The sequence below is a fragment of the Sinohyriopsis cumingii genome, chromosome 4 (assembly GCF_028554795.1).
Source record: "Sinohyriopsis cumingii isolate HCF-2022 chromosome 4, ASM2855479v2, whole genome shotgun sequence".
Classification (NCBI taxonomy): domain Eukaryota; kingdom Metazoa; phylum Mollusca; class Bivalvia; order Unionida; family Unionidae; genus Sinohyriopsis; species Sinohyriopsis cumingii.
Genome location: NC_142964.1, coordinates 42,647,954 through 42,674,276, shown reverse-complemented (window position 1 = coordinate 42,674,276; position 26,323 = coordinate 42,647,954). Strand labels below are relative to the sequence as shown.

The 26,323-nt window shown below is 38.2% G+C and overlaps 1 protein-coding gene across 1 annotated transcript in view; it reads left to right on the top strand.

Moving 5' to 3' along the window:
* Positions 1–26,323, top strand: part of LOC149801054 (complement C3-like) — a 351,345-nt gene that overhangs the window by 160,104 nt on the left and 164,918 nt on the right. Inside the window, exons 16-18 of the mRNA XM_089955088.1 lie at positions 2,219–2,321; positions 7,796–7,945; positions 19,122–19,257. Of these exons, the coding sequence (XP_089811214.1) occupies positions 2,219–2,321; positions 7,796–7,945; positions 19,122–19,257 (389 nt within the window). The remainder of the gene's footprint in view (positions 1–2,218; positions 2,322–7,795; positions 7,946–19,121; positions 19,258–26,323) is intronic.

Genomic DNA, 26,323 nt, shown 5'->3' with positions numbered 1-26,323 from the left:
TGTATAACATGCATATCGATTGCTATTTTGATTTACAATAGATTATTCTGATTTCTTTAAAATTAAAAGTTTGAAAGGAAACAAAACTAAGTTTTGTTTATTATGTTATTGTTTCCTCATACCAGCATAATGCAATTCAACAAAGTACAGTTAGCATTTTTATTCTATACATTGATATAGCTTAACTTGACAATTTTATATTAATTTTCACTAACCAAACTTATTTCTTGTGAACAAAATTTGTATTTAATTACATGGTAACGTGATTCAGATGTTATGGGAGAGTCATGATATAGAAACCTCTTTTGGTTTAAAAAATACGTGTTTTGTAAGCTAAAATGCTCTTTTATTCCATTCATTGATGGTCATATGTGACCCTTGAAAAAATTAATTTCATTCTGGAAAAAACATGGAAAAGACCTGAAAAGTTTTCTTTAAAAAACATGGGAGCCATGTAGTTGCTTCTAAATTACCAAGGTGCTAATCTTATATCCAGTATGGTAATCATGTTGGGCATGTTGAAAATATTGTTTCTGTACCGTTCCTCTTGAAATAATGTTCATATTAACTTGGGTTTTTACCAGCAGACTTTCTACAGTTTAAATTGTTCAAATGTTACAATTCACCTTGTTCTGTCACATAATTCTGTGATCTCAGTATCAAGCAAATAAATATTGATATTTGAATAGCAATTTTCTATTTGAATATTCACACAAAAATTATTTTGATTCAGATCTTCAGATATTTGTTTCAGCTCTAGTTTCCAGGTGTCACATACTTACATTACATATGTCTTGACTTTTTGACTTTGAGCTGAAGGTATCCTTTTTGCAGATGGAATAATCTCAAATTATTGAAGCTTATATAGATGGAACCCAATTTATTTCAGTCCATTTGAAATAATTCACTTTTTGATGCAGCAACAGGTATTGCTTGTGTTTCTATTGGAAACTGTTATCAGATAATAAGGTCGCACAATACTACACAGTTTCACTGTTAAAACGTTTACAACAGAAATAACTGTTAGGTATTTAGGCTCTTTTAAACAGTAGCAAGAAAAAAGTGAAGACAACAATCTTTGTAAAATTAAGCAAATAATTTATTTCTCTAGAAAAACAAGGTAATAATGAGAAAAAAGAACTTAGGGTTTTACAATTCAAATCCAAAAGAAATTCAAGAATAATCCAAGAACTAAAAATAGAAGTCCTAGTAATAAATAGTCCTAATGAAACTGAGTTTGAATCCCAATGAAATCCAAAATGGAAGGCAATGATGTATGCTGCGGTCAGTGTCATCCTGTTGTTTCAACAGTTTTTTGTTGAATCACAGAAAATAATATTCCAGTGTTTGAATTCTGTAAATTTCAATAACTCTCCTTGGCCAAGAATTATGGTAGAGCACAAGTATTTCCAGGGGAAAATAATCTTTTGGAATCCAAATAATTTGAAGAAAAATAAAAAATTCAACCTAAACTGGTCACAACATAAAACATTTTGTTTTCTCAAGTGTCAAGACAAGAAGAATAATTATTTATCACTACATCAATAATAAATCTAGCTACGGCACAAACCAGATGCCCGGATGTGGGTCAGTCAACTGGTAAACCCTACGGATAGACGTTATTGTCATATACTCCTAATATGGCCTTGACTAAAACCAATGATTTTTTTACCCTGGGAAAGAATTAATGTTTTTATCAAAAAGTTGTTTACAAGAACCCTATACTAGTTTCTGAATCAAGGCAGTAGGTCAGCATTAGTTTCTATTATTAGGTTTACCAAAAACTGAATTGAATTTCTGGAACATGTCAAATCCAGTAAATAAAATGATATTATATTAGCATGTAATGGAATTAAGACAATTTGAAACTAACAAACAATTGAATTAAATCAAATATAAATTAAATCAAATATACATAACATAGGCAAAACTTTAAATAAAACTTACATCTTTGCTAAATTAAATATCTGACCTTCTCCAGAATAATGTTGTAGATGACTCAAACTATGGATTACCAGATACAGCGTTTTGTGAAAAATGTTGTAAAATATAAGATGGTAAAAATTAAAGGTGAGTAAAATAGTGTATCACCATACCATCTTTGTCATGATACTGATATCAATTTGATTGAATGCCTTCACGAGAAAATTATATCAGATTCATAGATCTCTTACCAGAAGATTATCATGGTAATAAAGAAAATCCATTTTTTCAACAGGATGCTGGAATGGTTGTTTTGACTAATGCCAGATTGATCATGGAGAGCAACACCAACCTGAACTGCCCACCCAGCCCAAATCGAAGACGCAAACGCAGTACAGGTAACTCATCAGTTCTGATTTATGTGTGCTGCCGTAGGAATATCATGAGTAGTGCAGTTGTAATGTCGTAGTTTCAGCTGTTACAGTGGTCCCCTTCTTACAAAGTTGCTACTTCTGCATCAAAAGTGAAAAGGGGGCCTTTCATGAGGGAGAATAACAGTTAAAAAACATATTATTTTGATGTCTTGCAAAGTGGCCATATAAAATGGTATTATTTTGAGTGTCCTCTTAATTGGGGTCCACTGTATCGTTGTGTAGGTGTGGGCCCAGTGCTTAAAATCATTGAAGAATGTAGATTTAAGATTTGGAATGAATGATATTCTAAAATGCAGATTTATGACATTTAAATGTAAGATTTCTGAATTAAACGCTTTCCTTTCATTATGTGATGACTATGTTGTCATTGTATCTTAATTGGGTTAGCATCATTGATACATATTTATTACGTGCCAGAGTGACATTGACAGCAAAATCACATATTCATTGTCATATATGTGGCTGAAATACTGTAGCTGGATCAGCGTAAATGGGACACGACTCCTACAGAAGCATTCAAAATTTAAGTCAGTGTAGCAGTTTTACATATTCAGGGGACATGTTCTGGATTTATTCTATTTAGGGCATTACAGTGGTCCTCCTCTTGACGTGCTATTGGCTCCTTACACTGCATCAGCCATTTTATGTTCAAAATTACTTCTTTTTGATGGCCAATCCTTTAACAAGGCCAGTAGCCAGCATATTGGCACCAAAAAATTAATTTACCCCTGATGAATTGACACTTATTAAGAGTTGAAAGAAGGACACTAAGTTTAGATTTCTAAACTGAAAATGACATTCTTTCCAACATGCCAGTAAAGTACTTTAATATACAAAAATGAGACCAGCTGTTAATCCAATTATCCTTACTGCTGTGTATTGCTTAGTTGTCAGATTTTGTCACTTTGATAATTATGGCTATTATTATATCATATTATTGTCACCATAACAAAATCAAACATCTGAGGAACATAGTATTGTTCAGCACAGGTCTGTTTGATGTTGGGTCAATAGGAGTACTCTCCTAGACTTTAACCAAGGCCAGGAAAATATATTAATAAGCATGTACATAGGCATATGTAGATAACCTGATCATATTTCCCCTTGGATAACATTTTATTTTGCAAAGCATGGAGAATGTTCTCTCATCATCATTAGAATGTTGTTATGACAGGACAATCATGCTCAGTATGCAAAGAAAACATCTTGAACAACAGCCTTTTATGTATACATGCCAGCTCTTCTTTACAAATTCAAATCCTATTGCTGTTTAGAATGCACACAAATACTGTGCATGTTTTTTTTGTGTTTTTTTTAACTGATTAAACAAAAATTCTTTTAAGTTTCAAAAAAGTGGTAGATTTCACCTGTAAAATCATATGTGCAGTAGACAGCCTTCAAAACAGTATTTATGGCTGGTAGAATCACATAATAGTGTTACAAGCCTATGCTTATAAAATAAGTATTAAAAAAAAGAGTTAAAAGCAGCAAGCTTTGTAAAATTGAACAAATAATTTACTGCTCTGGAATACAAAGTGAAATGAAAAAAGAGAACTTACAGTATTGCGAATTAAATCACAAAATAATCCTAGAATTACAGACACAAGTCCTAATAATATAGTTCTAAATAAACTATAGCAGAAATCGAAATTAAGTCCGATGCTAACGTTTTTGATGTGCCTGTGGTGGCCTGCAATATGTTTTTGTACAAACAGTCTTTTGTTGAAATATAGTAATATAATTCCAGATTAGATTCATGATAAATCCCATTGAATGTCTGTCCAAGAATCTTATTTTTTTATGAGCACTCGGTATTTCGAGAGAAAATAATCATGGAATTAAATAATTTGAAGAAATAAATTCCAGCCCAAATCAACTACTGAAGACAAAAGTAATACAAATGATTCTGCTAGATTTTAAGCAGAAATGAATAATCTTTCCAGTGACAAGATTATATAGTCCCCCTACTTGACCTCAGATCACAACATTTTCTAAAAGAAAACAGATTTCCGAATGGAAAATAACCTTCTAGAAAGTTTGTAATGATAAGAATATAAAAAGTTAGTTATTATTAGAAAGCACATTACTAATATTACATTATATAGCCTAGATAATGTCAGGTACACCAGTTAAATTGTAGTGGAAATCCCAATAACCTAGATCCAGGCCCAAATAAACATATTTAGTTCTATTAATAATGATCCCGATGTTAAACCCATACACACGATTATTTTTTAGCTATGTATTTTAGTTGTTTACAGAATAAAAGTTTTGAAAGATCAGGTCAAGTAGAAAATAAAATTGATTTTGGATAAGATTAAGTCAAACATACAATAGCATATAATGAAATAAAAAGTTTTAGAAAACTAACAAACAGTGCATATTAAATATATACAACACTTTGCCTTATAAAGAAATAGAAAGATTTATGCAATAAAGCTTTCAATATTTTAGTCAAATATACAGTGATTAAAAAATTACATGAGATGAAATCTTGTGATACAAAGTATATATGAAACAGTACAGTATTTCTATATGTGAAAGTGGATCTGCTATTAAATTATATTTTCCCTTAAAGTGCTTAATGTCAATATTGTATTACTGCAACATTAAACTATACCTTAATAATCTCTGATTTTTGCTTTTCATCTTCCTGATGAATGTAAAATGGCTGTGATCACTAAACACAAAAATCGGAAAAGGAGCTGAACTAATGTAAACTTCAGAGTGTTGTAATGCCAGTATCAAAGCTAAATATTCCTTCTCGATTGTGAAACAATTTCTCTGGTGCTTATTTCATTTCTTAGAAAAATAAATAATGATGATGATGATGATAATAATAATAATAATAATGATAATAATGAAGACTTTGTATGAAATTTAAAAATATTAAAAAACATCCTTAAAATATTTAAGGTAGGGAACATTATTAGGTCTTTAAAATAGCACACTGGATGATCAACACCATTTTTGTCTTCTTGAATCAATACTGCACCAACCCCAACATCATCTGCATCAACAGACTGTTTAAATGATTGTCTGAAATTTGGAGATTAAAGAACTAGAGCTCTCTTATGTATGGTCTTTAACTTATCAAAATCCTCCTGACATTTTTCAGACACATGAAACTTGCTTTTCTTGCTGAACAAATTTGTCAGGGGTTCAGCAGTTATGGAAATATTGGAATAAAATTCCCAATAATATCCAGCCATACCCAACATCACATCATTTGCTTTTTACTGATAGGCACAGAGAATTCAGAGATAGCCTTTACCTTAGTATATATATGTTTAACTTGTCCATGTCCTACGATATGCCCTAGAAATTTAACATTAGCAAGGCATAACTCACTTTTGGATAAATTAGTTTTTAAATTTGCATCAATGAGTCTGTCCAAGAATTTCCGAATTGTTTCTAGGTGATCCTTCCAGATTTTGTTGTAGATGATGATATAATCGATGGAAGCATCGCAATTATCTAGACCAGATTTAATCATGTTCATTAAACATTAAAAAGTACATGTACAAGGCAAACCTTTCATCCCAAACAGCAGATGCCGAAATGTCTTTTGCCTTTTGCATTTGCAATTCTTATCAATGAAATCATTGATTCTTGACAATAGAAATGAATCTGATTGGATGTTTATACAGTATGACAAGTGTGACAATATCTGTAGTATGTACAAACATCACTTTTGATTTTTGGCCAATAAAAGTGATTCAAGATCTTGAGATAAGTCTTATTGATCCCTAAATGACCAGCCAAAGGAGTTTCATAGGCCAAACTAAGAATTTCCTGTCTTTACCATTTTGGAACTACAGTTCGATAGTTCATCGATGACCCATCATCAGCAGGTCACTCATTTACTGAGCTTGAGGCGGTATTGAACAAGGACCTGGAGGAAATGACGGACTTATCTAACAAATGGCATCTACAGCCAAGCATAGCAAAGATAATCTCCAGCGTCATCCACCTTAATAGTGCAAATGCGAAACGTGAGCTTTGTGTTCTCCTCAAAGGGCAGCAAATAAAACACCACACCAACATACGTTGGCGTGACTTTGGACAGATCACTGACATTCTACAACCACTGAAGAAAACTGCAGCAAAACATTTAGCCCTCAAAACAAACTTCTTCGCAAACTGGTTAACTCAGCTTGGTGCATTAGTGCTCAAACTCTCAAGACATCAACACCGGCTCTCTTTCATGCGACAGCCAAGTATTGCACTCCTGTCTGGGCTCAATCATCCACACCAAGTTAATTGAAGTCCAGCTCAACACAACAATGTACATAATCTCTGGAACACTACGTCCTATTCATTTACCATGGCTGCTGGTATTTAGCAACATTCCTCCACATCTGCGTTGCCAGGAAGTAACCACAAAAGCACTGGCTAAGGTCTATAGCAGCTTGAAAGGTCCAATATACATGGACATCACCTCACATCCAGTAGTCTGCTTGACTTTGAGACGTCCAGTCTAGTTAGGTTTGCTGCCGGAGGATATGACAGCTATTTTGGCATGGAGTGACGAGTAGTCTTCAACAGATGTTCTAAAACCACTCCCTTGTAGCTGAGCCATCTATCTGCCCTCCTGGCTTCAAACTTCCACGTCACCTGTGGACCCTTCTGAACCTCTATCAGACAGGACAGGGTCATTGCGCAGTCAGCCTTGTCCAATGGGGCCAGGCCACTGATTCTTCCTGTTGCTGTGGCGCTCAACAGACTACGTCACACATTGTGAACAACTGTCCACTGACAAAGTTCCCATGTGGACTGCAGGCTCTGTACCTTGCTCTGTACCTTGACACTGTTAAATGGCTGAGTATGCACTGCACATGATAAATAAATACCAGCAGGTACCTCAGATGGTCTCCATTTTCTCATAAGGACCCCATTTTTAACAAAATAACGAACAGGTACTTCTGTGGATTCAGTTTCACTAATATATGACTTAGGTACCACAGTTTGATTGGTTACTGATATCATTAGCGGGAACCTCAGGTGGTCTCCATTTTCTCAGAAGGACTGCATTTATCAAAAAAGAGCAAGTTGGTACCTCTGTCTTGATTCTATTATTTACAATTGGTAGCAGTCAGAAATAGTATGCCCTTTCTTTTTGTAATAGGTACACAGAGGAAGAGATAATGATTTCTGATTAAAATTTGAAATTGCTTATATTAGGCTGAAATAGGTGTTTAATGGAATAATTGAGGTCAACTTGATTTTGGAAAAGGTTAAGTCCAGCATACAATGTTACATTACAATAGCATATAATGAAATAATAAAATTTAAAAGAGACAACTAACTAACAAAGAGATTAAATATACATAACAATAAAAACGTTAATCTAGAAGTATGGGGTTACATGGATTGATGAACATTAATATTAAATGTTGTATGAGTGATATTTCTTTTAAAACTTTTGTCTCTTGTAGATGTGGATTTAGTGTGCTGTAAGGAAGGTGAGCAGTATGCAGCCACCATTGGAGATATGACTGCATGTATCCGCCAAGTCCTGGAAATGCACAACAAGGACAAAAACAAATCTGGCGACTGTCTGAATGAGTTTCTGAAGTGCTGTCGAGGTAAAGAAAGAAAAGACAATACCATTCTCCTAAATGTTGCAAAGATAACATTTACCAGCCATTCAGATTTGGCTGAAACATCCTAATTTTGATCTCAAGTTATGCAACTATAATCACTTCTATCAGATTCCAGTTTGGCAGTCAGCTAAAATTTTATTTAGGCAAACTGTAACAGTTGAATATGGATTATCTAGATCAATGAAATGCTCATAATGTGTAAATGTACACCTTTTGTGAAAACATAACTAAGCTCTTATATCATAAAAGCAGTTGAATATTGACCAGTCAAAAATCATCGGGTTAGCACCCTGGTTCACTTTGTAAATTCCAGAAATATGTCAGAATGAATGGTTGATGAGGATAATTAATACCTTTAAAAACATCACATTTGCTGAAGAAATTCCAAATAGGATATACAAGGCATCAGGATTGGATGATAACATTTTCTTGCAGTCTTTTCTCTACATACTTGTAAAAGAAAATCATTTCTCATGGTTAGAAGATGACTGAAGGAAGCATATTTAAAACAAAAATCACCTTGAATTAGTGAGGTTTAATGACTAAATTCAATTGTTGGATACCAGATTTTGAAGTTTTCGTTTTTCATGTAGAATTCTGAATTTTTTAATGAATATTCCTATTAGACATCAGTTGTTCTGGCATCTCTGCAAAGTGATTGAAGAGTTTGCAGTATGCATGGACAGGCATATGTTTTGGAGATTCCCAAAAGGGGCAATAGAGAACAGGGAAAGATCGAGAGAATTGGTTGTAAAGTTTATGTGTTGTCCCAACAACTTCTCGGGTTATAGGATTGATGGTGATGATGAGTATCCTATGTTTGACAAAGTGTCAATATTTCAAGCACACAATTAATTTTGCAAGAAAAATTTATCTCCAAAAATGAAAGAAACATGCGTAGGGATTTCCCTTCAACACAAAACCTACACTCCTAATTCCATTGTCAGCTTAACAACCCCCTTCAGCATGGGTTGTAAGTTAGGCAATACTGATCACTGAGCCACTTTGGCTCACTGTAGGGTATTTTTTTTTTCTCATTTTGGATTGTCTCACAACTTGGATGATAACCTTGAAACTGTTTAGTTCACAACTCCTCTTAAAGTACAAAGTAAAAGAAATTTGACATTTTATCAATTATATTAGTATTTTGGAGTTATTTGCGGCAAGTGCATTTCCTGAATCAGTCTGCTTAATTACAATATTGAAATATCTGCCTATCTTTGGAAGCATGAACTTATACGATAGATGGTCTGTTTTTTATTTTGTGAATCTTACCTATACCAACTAAGAAATAATGTGACAGTGATTTTCATTAAAGTACTTAATTTCGTATTTGTTATTTGTATCTGCATGCCTTCTTGCCTGTGCTTCAATCACTTTTTTGGATCATGTATGTATCTGTCATATTATTGCTTCGTTATCAGCTTTGTACAAAACGGAACTGAATTCAGGGGGTTGTCTTGTAATCTTGAATTTCTGCAAAAAGGTTGGTTTTATTCTTGAAGATTGTGATTTCATTGATAAAATCCTTGAACTTTGCCATAACCTCCTTGAATTTATCAGAGGGAATACAAAATTTTAAAACGGAATAAAGAACGTTGGGTTTTTTAATTCAGAATTTTGTATTTACATGTTTTCCCCAAAATATTATATAAAGAAATAAAATTGGGTAGATGTGAATATATCCTCCCACAGAGTAGAGAAAAGTTTGTGTGACCTTTTGCACACACTCTATATGTCACATGATTGCACAAGACATCAGAGCGGGTGGGAGAAGGGCATTTGGCAATAGTGCCAGGTAAGTATTGCATAAATACAAATTAGTTTTACCCCCACATACTAAAGTTTCTTATAAGTAATTACTTATCCTGCCACTATTGTGTAGCTAACTTTGTCAGTTAGGTGGGTAGGCTGATGCTTTTGTCAAACTGATCACCAAGAGAGAAATTTAGTTGTACTCACCATAGTGGGAGAGGTCCACATATAGAAGGTCGAGGACTCTCTGTTTCACAAAATGTGCCAGAACAATGGGTCCCAGAAAAGAAAAATATAAGATGTGCTGCGGTGCTCTACCTCACTAATGGGATGGAGAAACCCGCTGGTCTGGTGATCAATCTCCACAACAGGCACAACCTGTGGTTGCAGTGCTCCACCTCCCTAATGGGAGTGCTCAACCTGCTGTCACTATGCTCTATCTCCCTAAGAAAATGTTACAACCTGCTATTGCCATACTCAACCTCTTTAATGGGAGGATGTAGCCTGTAGGAAACCAGAGACAACTGGTGTCAATTGACAAGGCATGAATCTCACTTCTTCATCATGCAGAAGCTAGAGCAAGTAGAAGACAGTTTGAGAGTGAGGTTTGGAAAGGAACCTTCATTCAGTGGTTTACACAGGGCTTGGTTAATAACCATAAGACACAAGATTCCATCTGTGTATAAGAGGGCGGGAGACAAAGGTAAGCAAGGTGATGACAGCTTGATAGCACTTGATGGTGAATACTGAACATATTTTGGTTATAAAAAGGAACAAAGGAAATTAGCAACGGAAGTTATAGAGTGGCATGTAGGATCTTTGTGTTCCTTCTGCACCAATCACAGAAGATTCTTCACCTGGCGTCATAGACTTTCAGTGTAGAAGTTTTCTTGGCCTGAATTATACAACTGTAAACACAGATGAAAAACTTGTTCTGGCAGAGAGATAGCTTGAGACAGCAGGCATTTAGGTTGTCATGTAGGAGGGATCCCCGGTGTTGTGACAGGACATCCCTCCTGTGAGGTAGAGACCCTGGTTGATCGATGAACAGGTTTAAGAGATCATTGAACTCTGATTACTGGTGTCACAGTGAGACCATGAGGATGATCTGGGCAGTGGATGTTTTGTCTTTTTGCAGGACTTGTGGTAGCAGTTGGAAGGATGGAAAGGCATAACCAAACAGACAATCCCACTGGAAGCTGAATGCATCTACTGCCCATGCTATCTGAAGCAGGACAGGAGACACATAAAAGGGATGTTGTTGTTGAAATTGGTCACAAACAGATCCACATGGGATCTTCCCCAGAGGGAGAGCAGGGACTCTGTTATTGAGTGGTGAGGAGATCATTCTGTGAGGACAGATCACTCTGTTCTGGATAGGCTGTGGATTCATTCCTCTTGCCTGGAATGTGGCAGACTCGGATTGCAACATTCACTGAGGCTGCCAAGATGAAGAGGTTTCAGACCTCCATGTAAGAGAATGGGTATGAGTGCCTCTGTGATATGCTCTGATGAATGTGTTGTATGAGGAGGCGATAACACGTTGTCCCCATATTCTGTTGATGCACTTTTCCAATGCTGAAAATATGCTGTCGTTTCTAGGGTGTTTATGTAGAGGTCTAAGGTTGACATTGCCCGGGGTGGGAGTGGGAGACAAGCGCCCCAATCCTCCAAAATGCCCCATACGGCCTGCGTCTCTTACTGCCTCTGTCAACTAAAATCCAGCTCCTGGCCTTCGCGAGTGGCTTAGATTTGAAGCCCGGCAGACCATGTTTTCTACTAACAGGAGAAGGGGTGAAGGCGGCCCACTGGCGCCTTAAAACCAGTTGCTTCGGGTAGATGGGACTCGTAAACCTTGGATGGTAGCTCATCTAGGAGAAGGAAAACTCCGATTCCAAACCTCTGCTGCCTTGTGGCTATACCCACTCATGGGAAAGGCTAAGGGAGTAAAACCCGACAGAAAATCCGGAGATGGAGTCCCTAAGGCGGTATGACATTGACTGCAACGTCATTCCGGCAACTCCTGTGACGCCGTTGGTGCCAAGCTGTATCGGCATTCGTTGTTCCCTTGGGCACACCAGCTGCGTGGAGAGGGGGGATCTGCTGCATGGGCAACAGCTGATTCTCCATACCACCCTGCCCAGGCTTCATAGCTCCACTGGAGAGGACACTCCAGCGTCGTCGTACGGCGTCGGCACAACACGAGAAGTAGCAATTTACCGGTTCTAAGTCAAAGCTCGATTGGCGTAGAGCTTGGCGCCAGGGGTTACTTCTGACGGTGGGAGAGATCATCAGGTCTCACTGGACAGCTACCGCCCGCCTCAAGCTGGGCAGCCCCCAGTCAGTAAGGTGCTGCCCGCCATGGCCTGCCTGCTTCACTGGGTGCGTGGAGCTTAGAGAACCATCTCGACAAGTGGGCCACAAAACTCTGCACCAGGAAAGACTAAAAGAAGAAATAAAAAGACTCCAACTCTTCGTTTTGCAACCTGGAACATCAGGACCATGTGCCCTGGATTGACCACTGACCTACAGCAGATCGACGATGCACGGAAGACTGCCGTCATTGACAGAGAACTCTCCCGACTGAACATCGACATTGCCTGCCTCCAGGAGACCCGACTGGCTGACAGCGGCACCATCAGGGAAGCCAATTACACATTCTTTTGGCAGGGGAAGCCCTTGGATGAACCTAGGCAGCATGGTGTAGGCTTTGCTGTCAAGAACACGCTAATCGCCTTCATTGAACCTCCGTCATCAGGTACTGAGAGAATCCTTGCCCTCCGGCTGTCAACATCCTTAGGCCCGGTCAACATCTTAAGTGTGTACGCCCCAACCCTCTACTCCACCTACGAGGAGAAAGACAAGTTTTATGAGGCTCTGGATCAGGCAATATCCAGTATCCCCAACAATGAAAGCCTTTACTTACTAGGAGACTTCAATGCTAGAGTGGGAGCTGACCATGAGGCCTGGTCCACCTGTCTCGGCTTTTACGGAAGGGGCAAGATCAACGAGAATGGTCAGCGACTGCTGGAGATGTGCTGCTCCCACAGCCTATGTGTGACCAACACTTTCTTCAAATGCAAGGAGATCCACCAGGTGTCGTGGAGACACCCACGTTCACGCCACTGGCACCAGCTAGACCTCGTCATCACCAGGCGTGCAGAACTGGCCAGTGTCCTCCTTACCCGCAGCTACCACAGTGCCGATTGTGACACGGACCATTCCCTCGTGGCCAGCAAGGTGCGAATATTACCCAAGAAGCTGCACCACGCCAAGAAGAAGGGTCACCCACGTATCAACACCTGCTGTGCAAGCAACCCAGAGAAAACACAGCAGTTCATCAGCAAACTGAAGGAAGCCCTCACCAAAGTGACACCTGATGACACCATTGATTCCAAGTGGTCCCATATCCGTGACTCTGTGTACAATTCAGCCATCACAGCTTACGGGAAGAGGGAGCGAAAGAATGTCGACTGGTATGAGGCAAACTGGGAGGAGCTGGAGCCCGTGACTGAGGCAAAGAGGAAAGCCCTCCTGGCATACAAGGCTGCACCTAGCCCCAGAACACTACAAGCCCTAAGGATTGCAAGGAATAACGCCCAGAAGACCGCCCGCCGCTGTGCCAACACCTACTGGCTGAACCTTTGCAACAGTATACAGACAGCTGCTGACACCGGGGATACAAGAGGAATGTATGAGGGTATCAAAAAGGCGACAGGCCCCCCCCCCAGCTACAAGACCACCCCCCTCAAGTCCAAGACGGGCGAAGTCATCACAGACCAGGGGAAACAACTGCAGCGATGGGTTGAGCACTATCTCGAGCTATATGCAACCCAAAACAATGTCACTGGAACTGCCCTGGACGCCATTCCAGACCTGCCTGTCATGGAGGAGCTAGACACACAGCCCACCCTGGAAGAGCTCGGAAAAGCCATCGATTGTCTTGCCTGTGGGAAGGCTCCTGGAAGCGACGGCATTCCGCCTGAAGTCATCAAGAGTGGAAAACCAGCACTGCTCCAGCCCCTACATACACTCCTCTGCCTTTGCTGGGAACAGGGATACATCCCACAGGACATGCGTGATGCCAACATCGTCACTTTGTACAAAAACAAAGGAGACCGTAGCGACTGCAACAACTATCGGGGCATCTCCCTCCTCAGCATCGTCGGAAAGGCCTTTGCCCGTGTTGCCTTGGCACGCTTGCAGATCCTAGCCTCCTGCGTCTACCCAGAGTCCCAGTGTGGATTTCGAGCCGGCAGGTCAACTGTAGACATGATCTTCTCACTACGTCAGCTGCAGGAGAAGTGTCGTGAGCAGCGGATGCCCCTCTACATTGCCTTCATAGACCTGACGAAGGCGTTTGATATGGTTAGTCGGAGTGGACTCTTCAGACTCCTGCAGAAGATCGGCTGCCCCCCACGTCTGCTTGCTGTCATTATGTCATTCCACGAGAACATGCACAGCACAGTGTGCTTCAATGGCGCAACATCTGAAGCATTCCCAGTCATTAGCGGAGTCAAACAAGGCTGTGTCCTTGCACCGACGCTCTTTGCCATCTTCTTCTCCATGCTTCTCCAGTACGCATTCAAGGACTGCAGCGAGGGAGTGTACATCCATACCAGGGCTGACGGCAAGCTGTTCAACATCGCCCGTCTCCGTGCTAAGACTAAATTCACAGAGGTACTCATCCGTGAATTCCTCTTTGCCGACGATGCAGCCTTGACATCACACACGGAAGGTGGACTCCAGCAGCTGGTATGCTGCCTCTCCCATGCATGTAAGGAATTTGGACTGACCATCAGTTTGAAGAAGACGAATGTCATGGCACAGGACACAGACTCCCCTCCCTCTGTCTCCATCGATGGGTACAATTTGGAAGTTGTCGAGAACTTCACATACCTCGGGTTTAACATCTCCAGCTCACTCTCCATTGATTCTGAGGTGGGCGGCAGGATTGCCAAGGCAGCAGCAGTGATGGCCAGACTTAACCAGAGGGTCTGGAACAACCCCAACCTCACAGAGAAGACCAAACTGCGTGTCTACCAAGCGTGCGTGCTCAGCTCACTTCTCTACAGCAGCGAAACATCTGCCACCTTTTCAGGACACGAGAGGAAACTCAACAGCTTCCACCTGAGATGTCTGCGGCGCATTCTGCACATCCAGTGGCAGGACAAAGTACCCAACACAGAGGTTCTAGAACGCACCAGCATGAACAGCATGTTCTCCATACTCAGCGAGAGGCGCCTTCGCTGGCTCGGCCATGTCAAGAGAATGGACCCAGGTCGCATTCCCAAGGACCTGTTATATGGGGAGTTAGCAGAAGGTGCACGACCAACTGGACGACCACATCTGCGCTACAAAGATGTTTGCAAGAAGGATATGAAGACAGCAAACATCAATGTCAACGACTGGGAGAGCTGTGCAAACAACCGTTCCAGCTGGCGTCTAGCTGTCAGGCAGGGAGTTCAAAACGCAGAGGAAAAGAGAAGAATAAAGCAAGCTGAAAAGAGAGCTAAAAAGAAGGATAAGCAAAAGCGTACTTTGGAGCTATGCCATCGTCTCTCGTAGACGGACGGATGCCAAGAATATGTAGAGGGTTAATTCAGCCTAAGTCCAAGAATCATGGAGAATTATGTCCACTGGCTCTGATTGAGCACCACAATTGAGCACCCCAACTGCAATCTGACAAATCAACGAACAGATAGGAGTGGGGATCTGGTGCATGCATGAAAAACCCTACTAGGAATCTGTCTCGATTCATCCACCAAAGCAAATGGTGTTCAAACGCATGTCCTAGAAGGATTAGGGTTGATTCAGAATCTCGGTGTGGTTTACACCTTGCATGGAGAATAAACTTTAGAGAATGCATATGGTGACATCCTAAGAAACCAATCAGCTGTAGTGTTCAAGTTTCCTAGAAGGGAAAGATCAAGATGAGCAGGTAACAGGGTTAAGCTAGTAGCATCTCTAGGACAGTCAGGACTCGATCTAACTAATCCAGAAGAATCCAGACCATGTTGGTTCATGAGAAGTTTATCCCCACATAAACAAAGTCCAAAGTTGGGACAAGTTCCGACTTCTCAGTGTTGGGTAAGAGACATAGTTGAATTACATAGGACCAAGAGCTGAACAGCGGGACTAAACTTGGACATTGTGAATCAGCCAGTTGTCAAAATACTGGAGAATTGATGTTCCCAGTATTCAGAAGTAGAGTGCTACCTTTACCATGATCCTGATGAAGACTTTGGATGCAAAGAGATTCCAAATGACAGAACCCGGAATTAAAAAACTTTCTGGTCTAGGCAAAAATGAAGACATTTGCTGTGTGGAGAAAAAATATTGTATGTGCAAGAGAGCATCCTGAAGGTCCATGATGATGGCCCAGTCAAATGGACGAAGAGACTTGTGGATTGAGGAATTTACCATCTTAAAGGATTCCTCCTGATTAATAATTTCCCAAAATTTCTTGCTGACCAAGATGATTGCGGAGTAAGAGGGAAACTGATAATAATGGACCCTCTAAACTGCCGCTTTATGCAAAATGTTGTGTATTTCTTCCCTCAGATTGACCAGATTGGACTGGGGAAAGAAAATGGGGGTCCTTGATAGTTGGGGTTGTTCATGAAACTGGAGTCAATAATCCTCATTACAATGGAGAAGATCTAGCTATCATTCATGATGATTGACCAAGACCCTGAGAAGAGACCCTGGCGAGGACCTACTGGGACATAGAGGAAGAGGATGTTTGGCAGGAGAGGGGTGAATTACTCAGGTTGTTCCACCCTGTGATAGGAAAGGGAGGAGGGTTAGAGAACTTCCTCTTAAATCTTTGGAAACCTGGGCACTGGACCTGATGAGTGAGGAAGTGGTATAGCAGGATTATGGGGGTTTGACTGGGGTTGCGCCTGCTTGAAAAATTTTGCAGACTGTTCTTGAGGGCGATTTGTCTGATCTCATTTTCTGGTCAGTTGCGATGGACCAAGAGTGGAGATGAAAGATCACTGTTGGTGATTCAGCAAATCTTGAGAAGGCGTGGTAGGAATGAGGCCCCCAACTAGGGTCTCAGCTTCTAGAAGAGCATCCCTTCGAAGGTCTTTATTGTAGCTAAGCAAGACCTTCAGTGAGTCCATCATCACTTCAACTGTGATTGCAAGGTCCACCAGCCCATGGGTGCATAATGGACCAAGGGAATCTGAGGTGGAAGGCCACACATCCCATTCATACTTTTAAATGGGAACACAGGAACACCAGTGTGATCTCTGTCCATAACTTGAGTCCTGTGTATGGATTGCAAGTCCTGCAAAGGGTGGAATGGTAGAGGTGGGGAAAGGAGGAAGCTCTATCTTTGCCCTGTCCCCCATACCATGAGGCCAATGAGTGATAGGTGGAGAAAACCTTATCTTCAACTGATTTATCACTCTGTGCATCATGGGTGCAGTGTTTTGCCTACCTAACAGAAGGAGGCAACACTTTGCCAGAAGCACGATATGTGTTGTGATGAGCTACCTCCCTGATTGGGAGTGAGCAACCTGCCGATATGGTGTTCAACCTCCCAAAAGGAGGGCATAACACATGGGAGGGTGCAGTCTGCTATCATAGTATTCTCCTCCCTAACTGGAGTGCACAACCAACTATCTTGATGCTCTATCTTCCAAATAGGAGGGCACTACTCACTACTGCAGTGCTCTATCTCCCTAACGGGAGTGTGCAACCCACTGTTACAGTGCTCTAGCCCACCCATGGGATGGATCACTTCTCTATTGGAGGGGGGAGTCAATTGTCTTCCAGAAAGAGGGGCTTCGCCAGCTGCCAAAGATGTTTTTCCAACAAGTGAGACGTGGAAGAGATTCTGTAAAATTTTGAAGAAGAAGGGGAGGGAATGATCCTGCTGCCCTGATATAACACATAATATTAAAGGAATTTTAAACTTTTTGTGTGTGCACTTTGAGCACTTACGCAGTCTGTGTGAGTATACCAATTGCCCTTTTACTGGTCCCACTGTCCCACAGACTGTCTTGACATTATACTGTAATAAAGAAATAATGTCATCTGAAATCACTTGTTGCCTTGAAACTCACCTGGTTGTATTCAGTCATACGACGTACACCCTTGTGTATGCACTAAGAACATCATGTGATGTTGCTGCAAAATTCAAATGGTTGTATGCAGTGTTGTACTGTATACACACCTGTGAATGAACTAAGAACACTATGCATGAAGTAAACAACAGAGTTGACCGCATGAAAATTACCTGTAGTTTTTATGACTGAAAAATAAGATAATTTGTCTGTGAACTTTATTTATCAAAGCAACATTCAAATACATATGGAATGTTAATGCATAGAATTGGCAAAAATTAAATGTATACAATGTGAAATTGAAGAGAAATCAGGTCCTCAACATTAGGTAGGGCATATTGTTATTTTCCTTTATTCACAATGACTTACCTGTACCTCACTGTTTTGTATATATGTTAAAAACATGTTTCCACCTAAAAGATGGAACAGGAGGTAACATCAGAAGCCTTTTAAAGAACTCAGTTTTAACGGGGAAAGGCTATGATATGGTTTCTTAAAAAAAGAAACAGACATTTGTAATACTGAGATCAATTAAAAACAACAGAAGAAGACCATTTATTAATGGTAAGCTGCTACAGGAATAATTTCTCTGGTAATAGTTTTGGCAGATGTCTATACAGTATGGCGTACATGAAAAAGATGACAATATCTACCTTACGTACATGTCCATGTGACATAAAGAGTGGTGTGCAAAAGTTCATTCTGACTTTTCTCCACTCTGGGAGAGGATATATTCACATCAAATGGACGGTTAGTTTTGGCATGAAAATAGGTATAGCTATGTAACAGTGGCAGGACAAGTAATTGCTGATTATAACTGGTCGCATCAAATGACACATTACACTGGTAGATTGATCTGAAAGTAAATTAATTAGTTATCTGCTTTGTTATGCTTTACACTGACTTATGTACTGATAAACAATAATAACAGAGAAAGTTAAAATTTTGTTAGGAAAAATAATCCATGGATGTTTTGGAATGTCCTTCAAAAGTCCTTGGAAAAACTCATAGGTGTCAATCATGTTTCTTTATTTTAGTTCTGTATTGCATTGAAGGACCTCAGAAGATTATTCCTCATGAACTCATTGCACCAAACATACATGATAATAATAATAATACTAATAATAATAATAAATAATGATAACAATGATAACAATAATAAATTATTATTATTATTATTATTATTATAGCTTAGATTCTAGGCCATGTTCCTGTAATTTGGATTTTGTTTCTGTTGAAATATGTTACCATGTGAAGGATTTTATGGGCTGGAGACACAGTGATTCCTTTTTTATTACATGATTGGGTGCATTTAATTTTTCCAGATATATTCCCTGAGGAACGATCAGATGGAATAGATAATATAGTGCTTGATTTTGGTGAGGCAACCAAAGACCTGGGCACTTTGTCTGTCAGATCCAAATTTGAAGAATCATGGTTGTTTGAAGAACATAACATTGGGTAAGTGAATGGAAATTTCTGGAATTGGATTTTATCCATTAACAAAGACCTTTTTAAATACTTTCAATAAATTGCATGTCGAGTAATTTGGAGTTATTTCCCTTATAGTCTTATCATACTGGTATTCAGCTGAATATGGCCATAGAACACAATTAAGTTTACTATATGTTCTCTTCATCTGTTTCTCAGTACTGACCTTTCCACAGTGTGACAATCAATACAAATCATATGCTTATCTAAAATACCTTCAAAGATGACTTCACTGTGAAGATCTCGTCAAAGGTTGACCCACTCCTTTTGAGATGCTGGACTGTCAACAGAGCAGCATGTAAACAGAACACAGCTTTCACTTCTGCATCATCACCATGGCCTTATTGCTCACTGTGCACTGTCTCCGAAATACACATGGACAAGCACACCCTGAGCTCATATTGTCAAGAATAAACAATTACCTTTAAATCCCTACCAAACATGCATAAATAAAACTCTTCTATCACCACCAAAATGAGAGAGGAAAAAATGTTCTAAAAATAGACTAGAACTACATTTGTGGCTACTGAACTGGAAATACCAATTGTGACCCGATTCCATATTGAGGAATGATTACTTTTGCAGACAACCTACACAGTTGCTTCCCTTATTAGGGCCTCACATAAAAATGATGGAGGCCTATAGTAATTACCGTATTAGGGTCTCACAGAGAAAAGTAGTTGCCCCAAAATAATCACCTTATCTGTCTCACTTTTAAGTCTTTGTGGTTTTCTGTTCACAATCCTTGTGACCATCAAAGCTTTGCAACTCTCTACAAAGACTTGGATGCTGTCCAGCAGTTAAATTACCTATTATATGTTGTTGTGCCCTTTAAAGGTTTTCCCTTTTCAGATACAGTGTTGTTAGAGTTATTGCCATTTTGCCATCAATATCACATGGCCACTAAGGTGGCACTCTACAGTTTCGTATTTTGCATAGGGATTTTAAAGAAAAAGAATTTCCCCGGCTTTCCTCACTGGTTATACTGGGTATTTAAAAAAGACTTTGTATATCTTATGTATAATTCAAAGATTCCCTTTATTTTGGTGTATGATTGATGGATGTAATGTTGGTTATAGAGTATACAGCTTGGCCTTACTCCAGATGTGCACATTTCAAAAAAGTGCTACCTCCACTTGGTCATTTTCACTTTCTGAACTTCAGAGGTAAATTGTAGAAAAAAGAGGTGATAACCTTTTTTACATCTTATATGTTTGATAATTCATTCATTGCACTTTCAGAAGCTGGTATTATCTAGTCTGGCAAAATTCATTTTCCCTATTTTAATTGCTGCTATGGATAGTGTACTTTAGACTAATTCGGCTGATATTTTTAGCACAAGGGGGGCAGTCATTTTAGTTACCAGTGTGCTTAGATCATGTATAATTTCCAAATGCACAATATCCAAAGAAATATCATCCACATTAATTTACATTAATGTGGCATAGAGGTATGCCAGCATTCTCTCCTTTGTGGATTTTTTAAATGCAAACAACTTCACCTTACATACATCACTCTCTCAAAAGTACATAATAACTGGTGAGCGCCTCCTAACCAGAATCTTGTGACTAGCCTAGTTTAATAGCCATTAACCTAATTTGATGTCATTTGATATGTACATTCATTCTGTCATATGCCAGCAGCTTCTCGTGGGTCAGTGGTTCTTTCCGGGGTTTTCCTGGGTTCTTCCTTCACCATTAATACTGGCCGCCATGTATAGCCTATATTGTGCTGAAAAATGGCGTTAAACCCAACAACAACAACAACAATCGATCTCTCATAGACTTAATTGCCTCTTCTATAAGTTTTGTCTTGTAAATGCCATTTTGAATAGACGATTGGTAAATAACTTCACATCTTCACACCCAGTATGTTGCGTGTAGCTAGCAAACTAAGGAAACAAAAAATGGGAAATATATAAACTAAGAAAGCATTAAAAAAATACCATTAATTCTGATTTATAGGGAATGTGTGAACTTGGAGTTTAGAAGATAGTTACAAGTATTGTTTTGTAAATTTACAGCATTCTTTCTGATCCTTGCAGTTTAATGTTCTGATAATTTCATTATCAACCAGGATTAATGTTATTTTTTTAAATCTTGCTCCCTTGTTAATCTCATTGTCCTGTATTCTGTGAATTCATGTATTTCTATGCCATTTTAGTTGTCTTGTGAAAAATTACATTTTTGAAAGCACTGAAAATTTTGTGGATTTTAAAAGATTTAATTGTTTTCACTGAAAATTCAAATTTAATTTGGTCTTTGAATTTCTGGTTTTTGAAAGCCAAGTAGTCAATGAAATTTTTTTACTCCATGAAATCGAATAAATTGGCAGTACTTGGAAGAAATGTCTGAATTAACAATTCTACAAAACAGGCTTCAGAACATCAAACCAGTTGTTGGAAAGTGGCATCCTTTATATAGCAAAATTTAACAGAATGAGGTTGTATTGTGTCACATGTATAGGACACATCCTTACCCATGCCTGACTTTTGAATGGTAAACCTCAACCAGGATGCTTATGTTGCCAGTATCCACTAACAGATGTTCATTAAACAATTAGTCAAATGGAGGAGCAACAAAATGTATTCATTCCACTATATCTGCAGAGAGTAGAAACTACATCAGTTCACATGTATGTTTTACATAAAGCAATTACAACCCTGCATATTATAAATGTGTATACCTGTGATATATTTGAGGCACCAGTCCATGAAGTTGAAGAAATATTCTGTAAAATTTAAAATGTTTATGCGTGATTGTTTTTCATATACTTACACATGCATCAGAATCCTAATTATAGATGTGCTCTTCTTTGCATTTGCTTTTACCAGAATAACTAATTATAGATGTGCTGTTAATTTCGTTCACTTTTACCAGAATGAGTTACAGATTGCATTGCTTAGGCATATATTAATTTTAATGAAATTACTGTTCTAATGACCTGCTTTTCATGGAAAGAAAAGGATGTTCAGTTGTGCCTGTTTGTCATACAATCTGTCCTTCCATCTGTCCATCACACTTTGGTTTTTGCAAAACAACTCGTTAAATTATAGTTGGACTTAAATTTGGTATACAGTTAGATATTGCTGAGGCCATGACAGAGTTCAGTTGTATAATAATAATAATGACCTTATTTAAAAAGTGTAAAACAATTAGCGAAGACCTAATCTACCTTGAGGCTCTCATACAAAGGAATTTATTTATTTTAGCTGCATCTTTGAAGCCACTGGATATATTGGGTTTGGAAGAAGGAAATAGAGTGGGCATTTCAAATGTCAACTGGAAAACTATTCCAAAGAAGAGTTCCCGAGTATTGGAATCTTTTTTGAAATAACTCCTTATTTTGTTTAGGAATTGTATACTGTTTGTAGATTTGAATTGCAGGTGGGAAGTATTACCAGGCAGCCTATACTGGAATAGTGATTGTAAATATTCAGGAGCACTATTATGGGATATCCTGTACATAAATTTGGCTTTTCTCAAACAGATTCAGTTTTTAATAGGTAATATTTTTAACTTACCAGTTAAGTTTTCCTTGCTTTCTTTCTGGATGGATATTAGCCCTAATGCACTTTTTTGAAGATGTGCCAGCTTTGCTATGTTTTTATCATTTGAATTACCCCATACTGTATTACAGTAGTCTAAATAGGGTTGTATGTAACTGTTATAAAATAGTTTTCTGTTCCTTTTAGGTAGAAAATGTCTTATTCTACTGAGAAGCCATAAACTTTAATTTACTTTTTTGCTGATATGTTTGATATGTTCAGTCCATGATACGTTATTATCTACCAGAACACCAAGTAGTCTATCATGAAATACCAGCTGAGATGCATCAGCTCCATTGCCAAATATCTTTCAGTTGATGCCACTAAAACACTTGTGTGTTCATTAGTACTTTCAAGACTGGACTATTGTAACTCAATTCTGTCTGGTTCATCTCAATATCTACTCCAGAAACTTCAAAAAGTTCAAAACGCAGCTGCTCGAATCATACTTAGAGTACCACGATCAGAGCATTTATCCCAGCTGCTCTGTACCCTACACTGGCTATCCATTTAATCCAGAATCAAACACAAAATTTGTTCTCTGTGCTACTTTTCATAGACATACTCTAGTCCAACATACCTATCCGACCTCACCCATGTGTACACCAGCAAGATACTTACGCTCGTCTTCTGACAGTCGTATATTCATTATTCACACTATGAAAACAAAGTCAAATGGACAGCATTCTTTTGCATACCAGGGCCCCGCAACATGGAATGAATTGCCCACTGAAACATAAAGACACAGTGATCCCATTCAAGAGTGCTCTCAAAACTCACTTATTTCGACTGCAAGAACAAACTTAAAGACCTAATAATGTTTCTTACCTTAAATATTTTCAGCATGTTTTTCTTCTTCTATTTTTACTAATTTCATGGTGTTTGTGTTTGTAATCATATCATTATATATGTTTTTATCTTATAGGTGTTGTCTAATGTTGTAAAGCACTTAGAGCTTCTAAAGATTAGGCGCTATACAAAGTCCTCATTATTATTATTATTATTATTATTATTATTGTTGTTGTTGTTTTGTGGTTTAACATTATTTTTCAGCACACAATATGCTATACATGGCGGCCATTATTAATGGTGGAGGAAGAACCCGGGAAAACCCCGGAAAGAACCACCAACCCACGAGAAGCTATTTGCAGGCTTTCTCACATACCCACATTGGCCGAATCCGAGACTCAATTCCACGCAGACAGAGGTGAGATGGCAGTGATCTGTAACGGAGAGCTCTTTAGAGGACTCTGCCACTCGGGGCCCACCCAGGATCAGATGGTTTAACAGCTGAAATTTTAAGTCTTTTGGATTGACGTTGGGGAATTTGTAGTTTGAACAGTTAATGAAGCTTATGAAGCTGGATCATTCTTAACTGTTTGAGACAAGGTATTATAACTTGCATACCCAAAGAGGATAAACCTAAGCAGTACCTGAGGAACCGGTGTCCAATTTCTCAACTTAATATTCTATACAAACTAGCATCAGGATGTATTGCCAAAATAATTAAAGCAGTACTGAATAAAATACTATCTGAGGATCAAACTGGTTTTGAAAAAGTTAGATACAATGGTGAACATACAAAGGATTGTATACACATTACAGAAGAGTTACAGTTATTATTAGTAACTGATTCTGAAAAAAGTATTTGATTGTATTTCATGGAAATTTATTCATAATGTTCTAAGTTTGTTAAATTTTGGACAAAGTATAAAGCACTGGGCTAAAACGTTTTATTGTAATATCTCATCTGCAGTTTTGCAAAATGGCTTTCTTTCAGATGTTTTCAAAATTTCCAGAGGTTTTTGACACGGTGATCTAATAACCCAATATCTCTTCTTATTATGTGCAGAAATATTGTTTATACTTTTAAAGAATAATAAAAAAAATCAATGGTATCAAGTTAAAGGAAACAGAATGTTTACAGTCACAGTGTCACAGTTTGATCTTTAATTCTTGATGTCTCTTATGAATCCTTGGAATCTTCTATTGAAGTATTGATCTTCTTTGCAAGGATTTCAGGGCTGAAACTTAACACTGCCAAAACAAACACAGTTTGGATAGGAAGCAAGAAGTATAGTGCAGAAACATTTCATCACAGGTTAAGGTTAAAGTAGGTGATTGAATTTACATTATTGTGCATAAAGCTTTCAGTAGATTTGGATAAAATGATAGAAATGAATTTACATAATTGTACATAAAGTTTTCAGTAGATTTGGATAAACTGGTAAAAATGAATTTTGAAAAAAAATAGAAATGAATAAAACTTGTTTAATACATTGGGAAAAGTGATCCTTAACACCAATTGGTAAAATAACAGTTTTGCAAACCTTCATTATTCCAGAACTTAATCGTTTGTTCATCTCATTACCAAATCCTTCGCAAAATTATATCAGAGACTTAAATGAATTATTTTTCACATTTATATAGAATTCAAAGGTGAACAAAGTTAAAATGGAGGTATGATTCAGACTTTTACTAAAGATGGTTTGGCAATGACAGATATTGATAAATTTATATAAGCTTTGAAAATAACATGGATTCGTAAAGTTCTTCCACCTTACAGAAAATTGGTCAATTTACTTTAATATGAAATATACGAAATTAGATACCAGTTCCTTTGGAGATGAAAATGTGATGACCTTCTCCAGAATGAGAAAAAACGCTTTTTGGCATGATATATTCCTCCTTTTGAAGCTGTTACTAGATGCAAATATACCCCGAACAGGAGAATATGTTATGAAAACAAATTTATGGATGAATTCCCTTGTGAGGGTGAACAAGGTACCTAGTTTCTATAGTAAGTGGTTTGAACATAATGCAATCTATATAGGTGATAATCTTACAGATTAGGGAACTACATAATTATTGGCTTTTTATAGCTTTAAAGGTAGATATGGTCTCAACACAAATTTCCTTGCCTTTCAAGGCATAATTCATTGTGCAAAGTCCTTGTGTAAAAAGTTACAGATAAAACGACACTTGTCAGACCATTTAGAAATTGTATTTTATAACAATAAAGGCTGTTAACGACTATTACAATTTACTTTTAAAAAAGGATGTTAAAGCAACTAGTGAAAACAAATGGAATGAAAATTTCAATCTGAATATGGCCTGATTATATGCTAAAGTTCTTAAAATAACAAGAAACTCAAAATTACAATGTTTTCAATTTTGTGTTTCTCATAGAATTTTACCAATCAATTCTTTTCTGTATAAAATTAAATTGTCCAGTCCTGATAAATATACATTTTGTACAGATACCCTGGAAACAATACCGCATTTGTTTTGGGATGTAATGTCACTGATAATCAGACTGTGGAATGATGTGTCCCATTGGTTTCAGCATAAAGAGAATATAGATGCCGTGCCAAGTCAGAAGCTGTAATATTGGGAGATCTGTTGTAGCTGTGTGGGGTAGGTGGCACCTACATTGGGGAATTAGCTGGTAGAGCCAAGAAACAAACATCTAGGTTACATATATATATT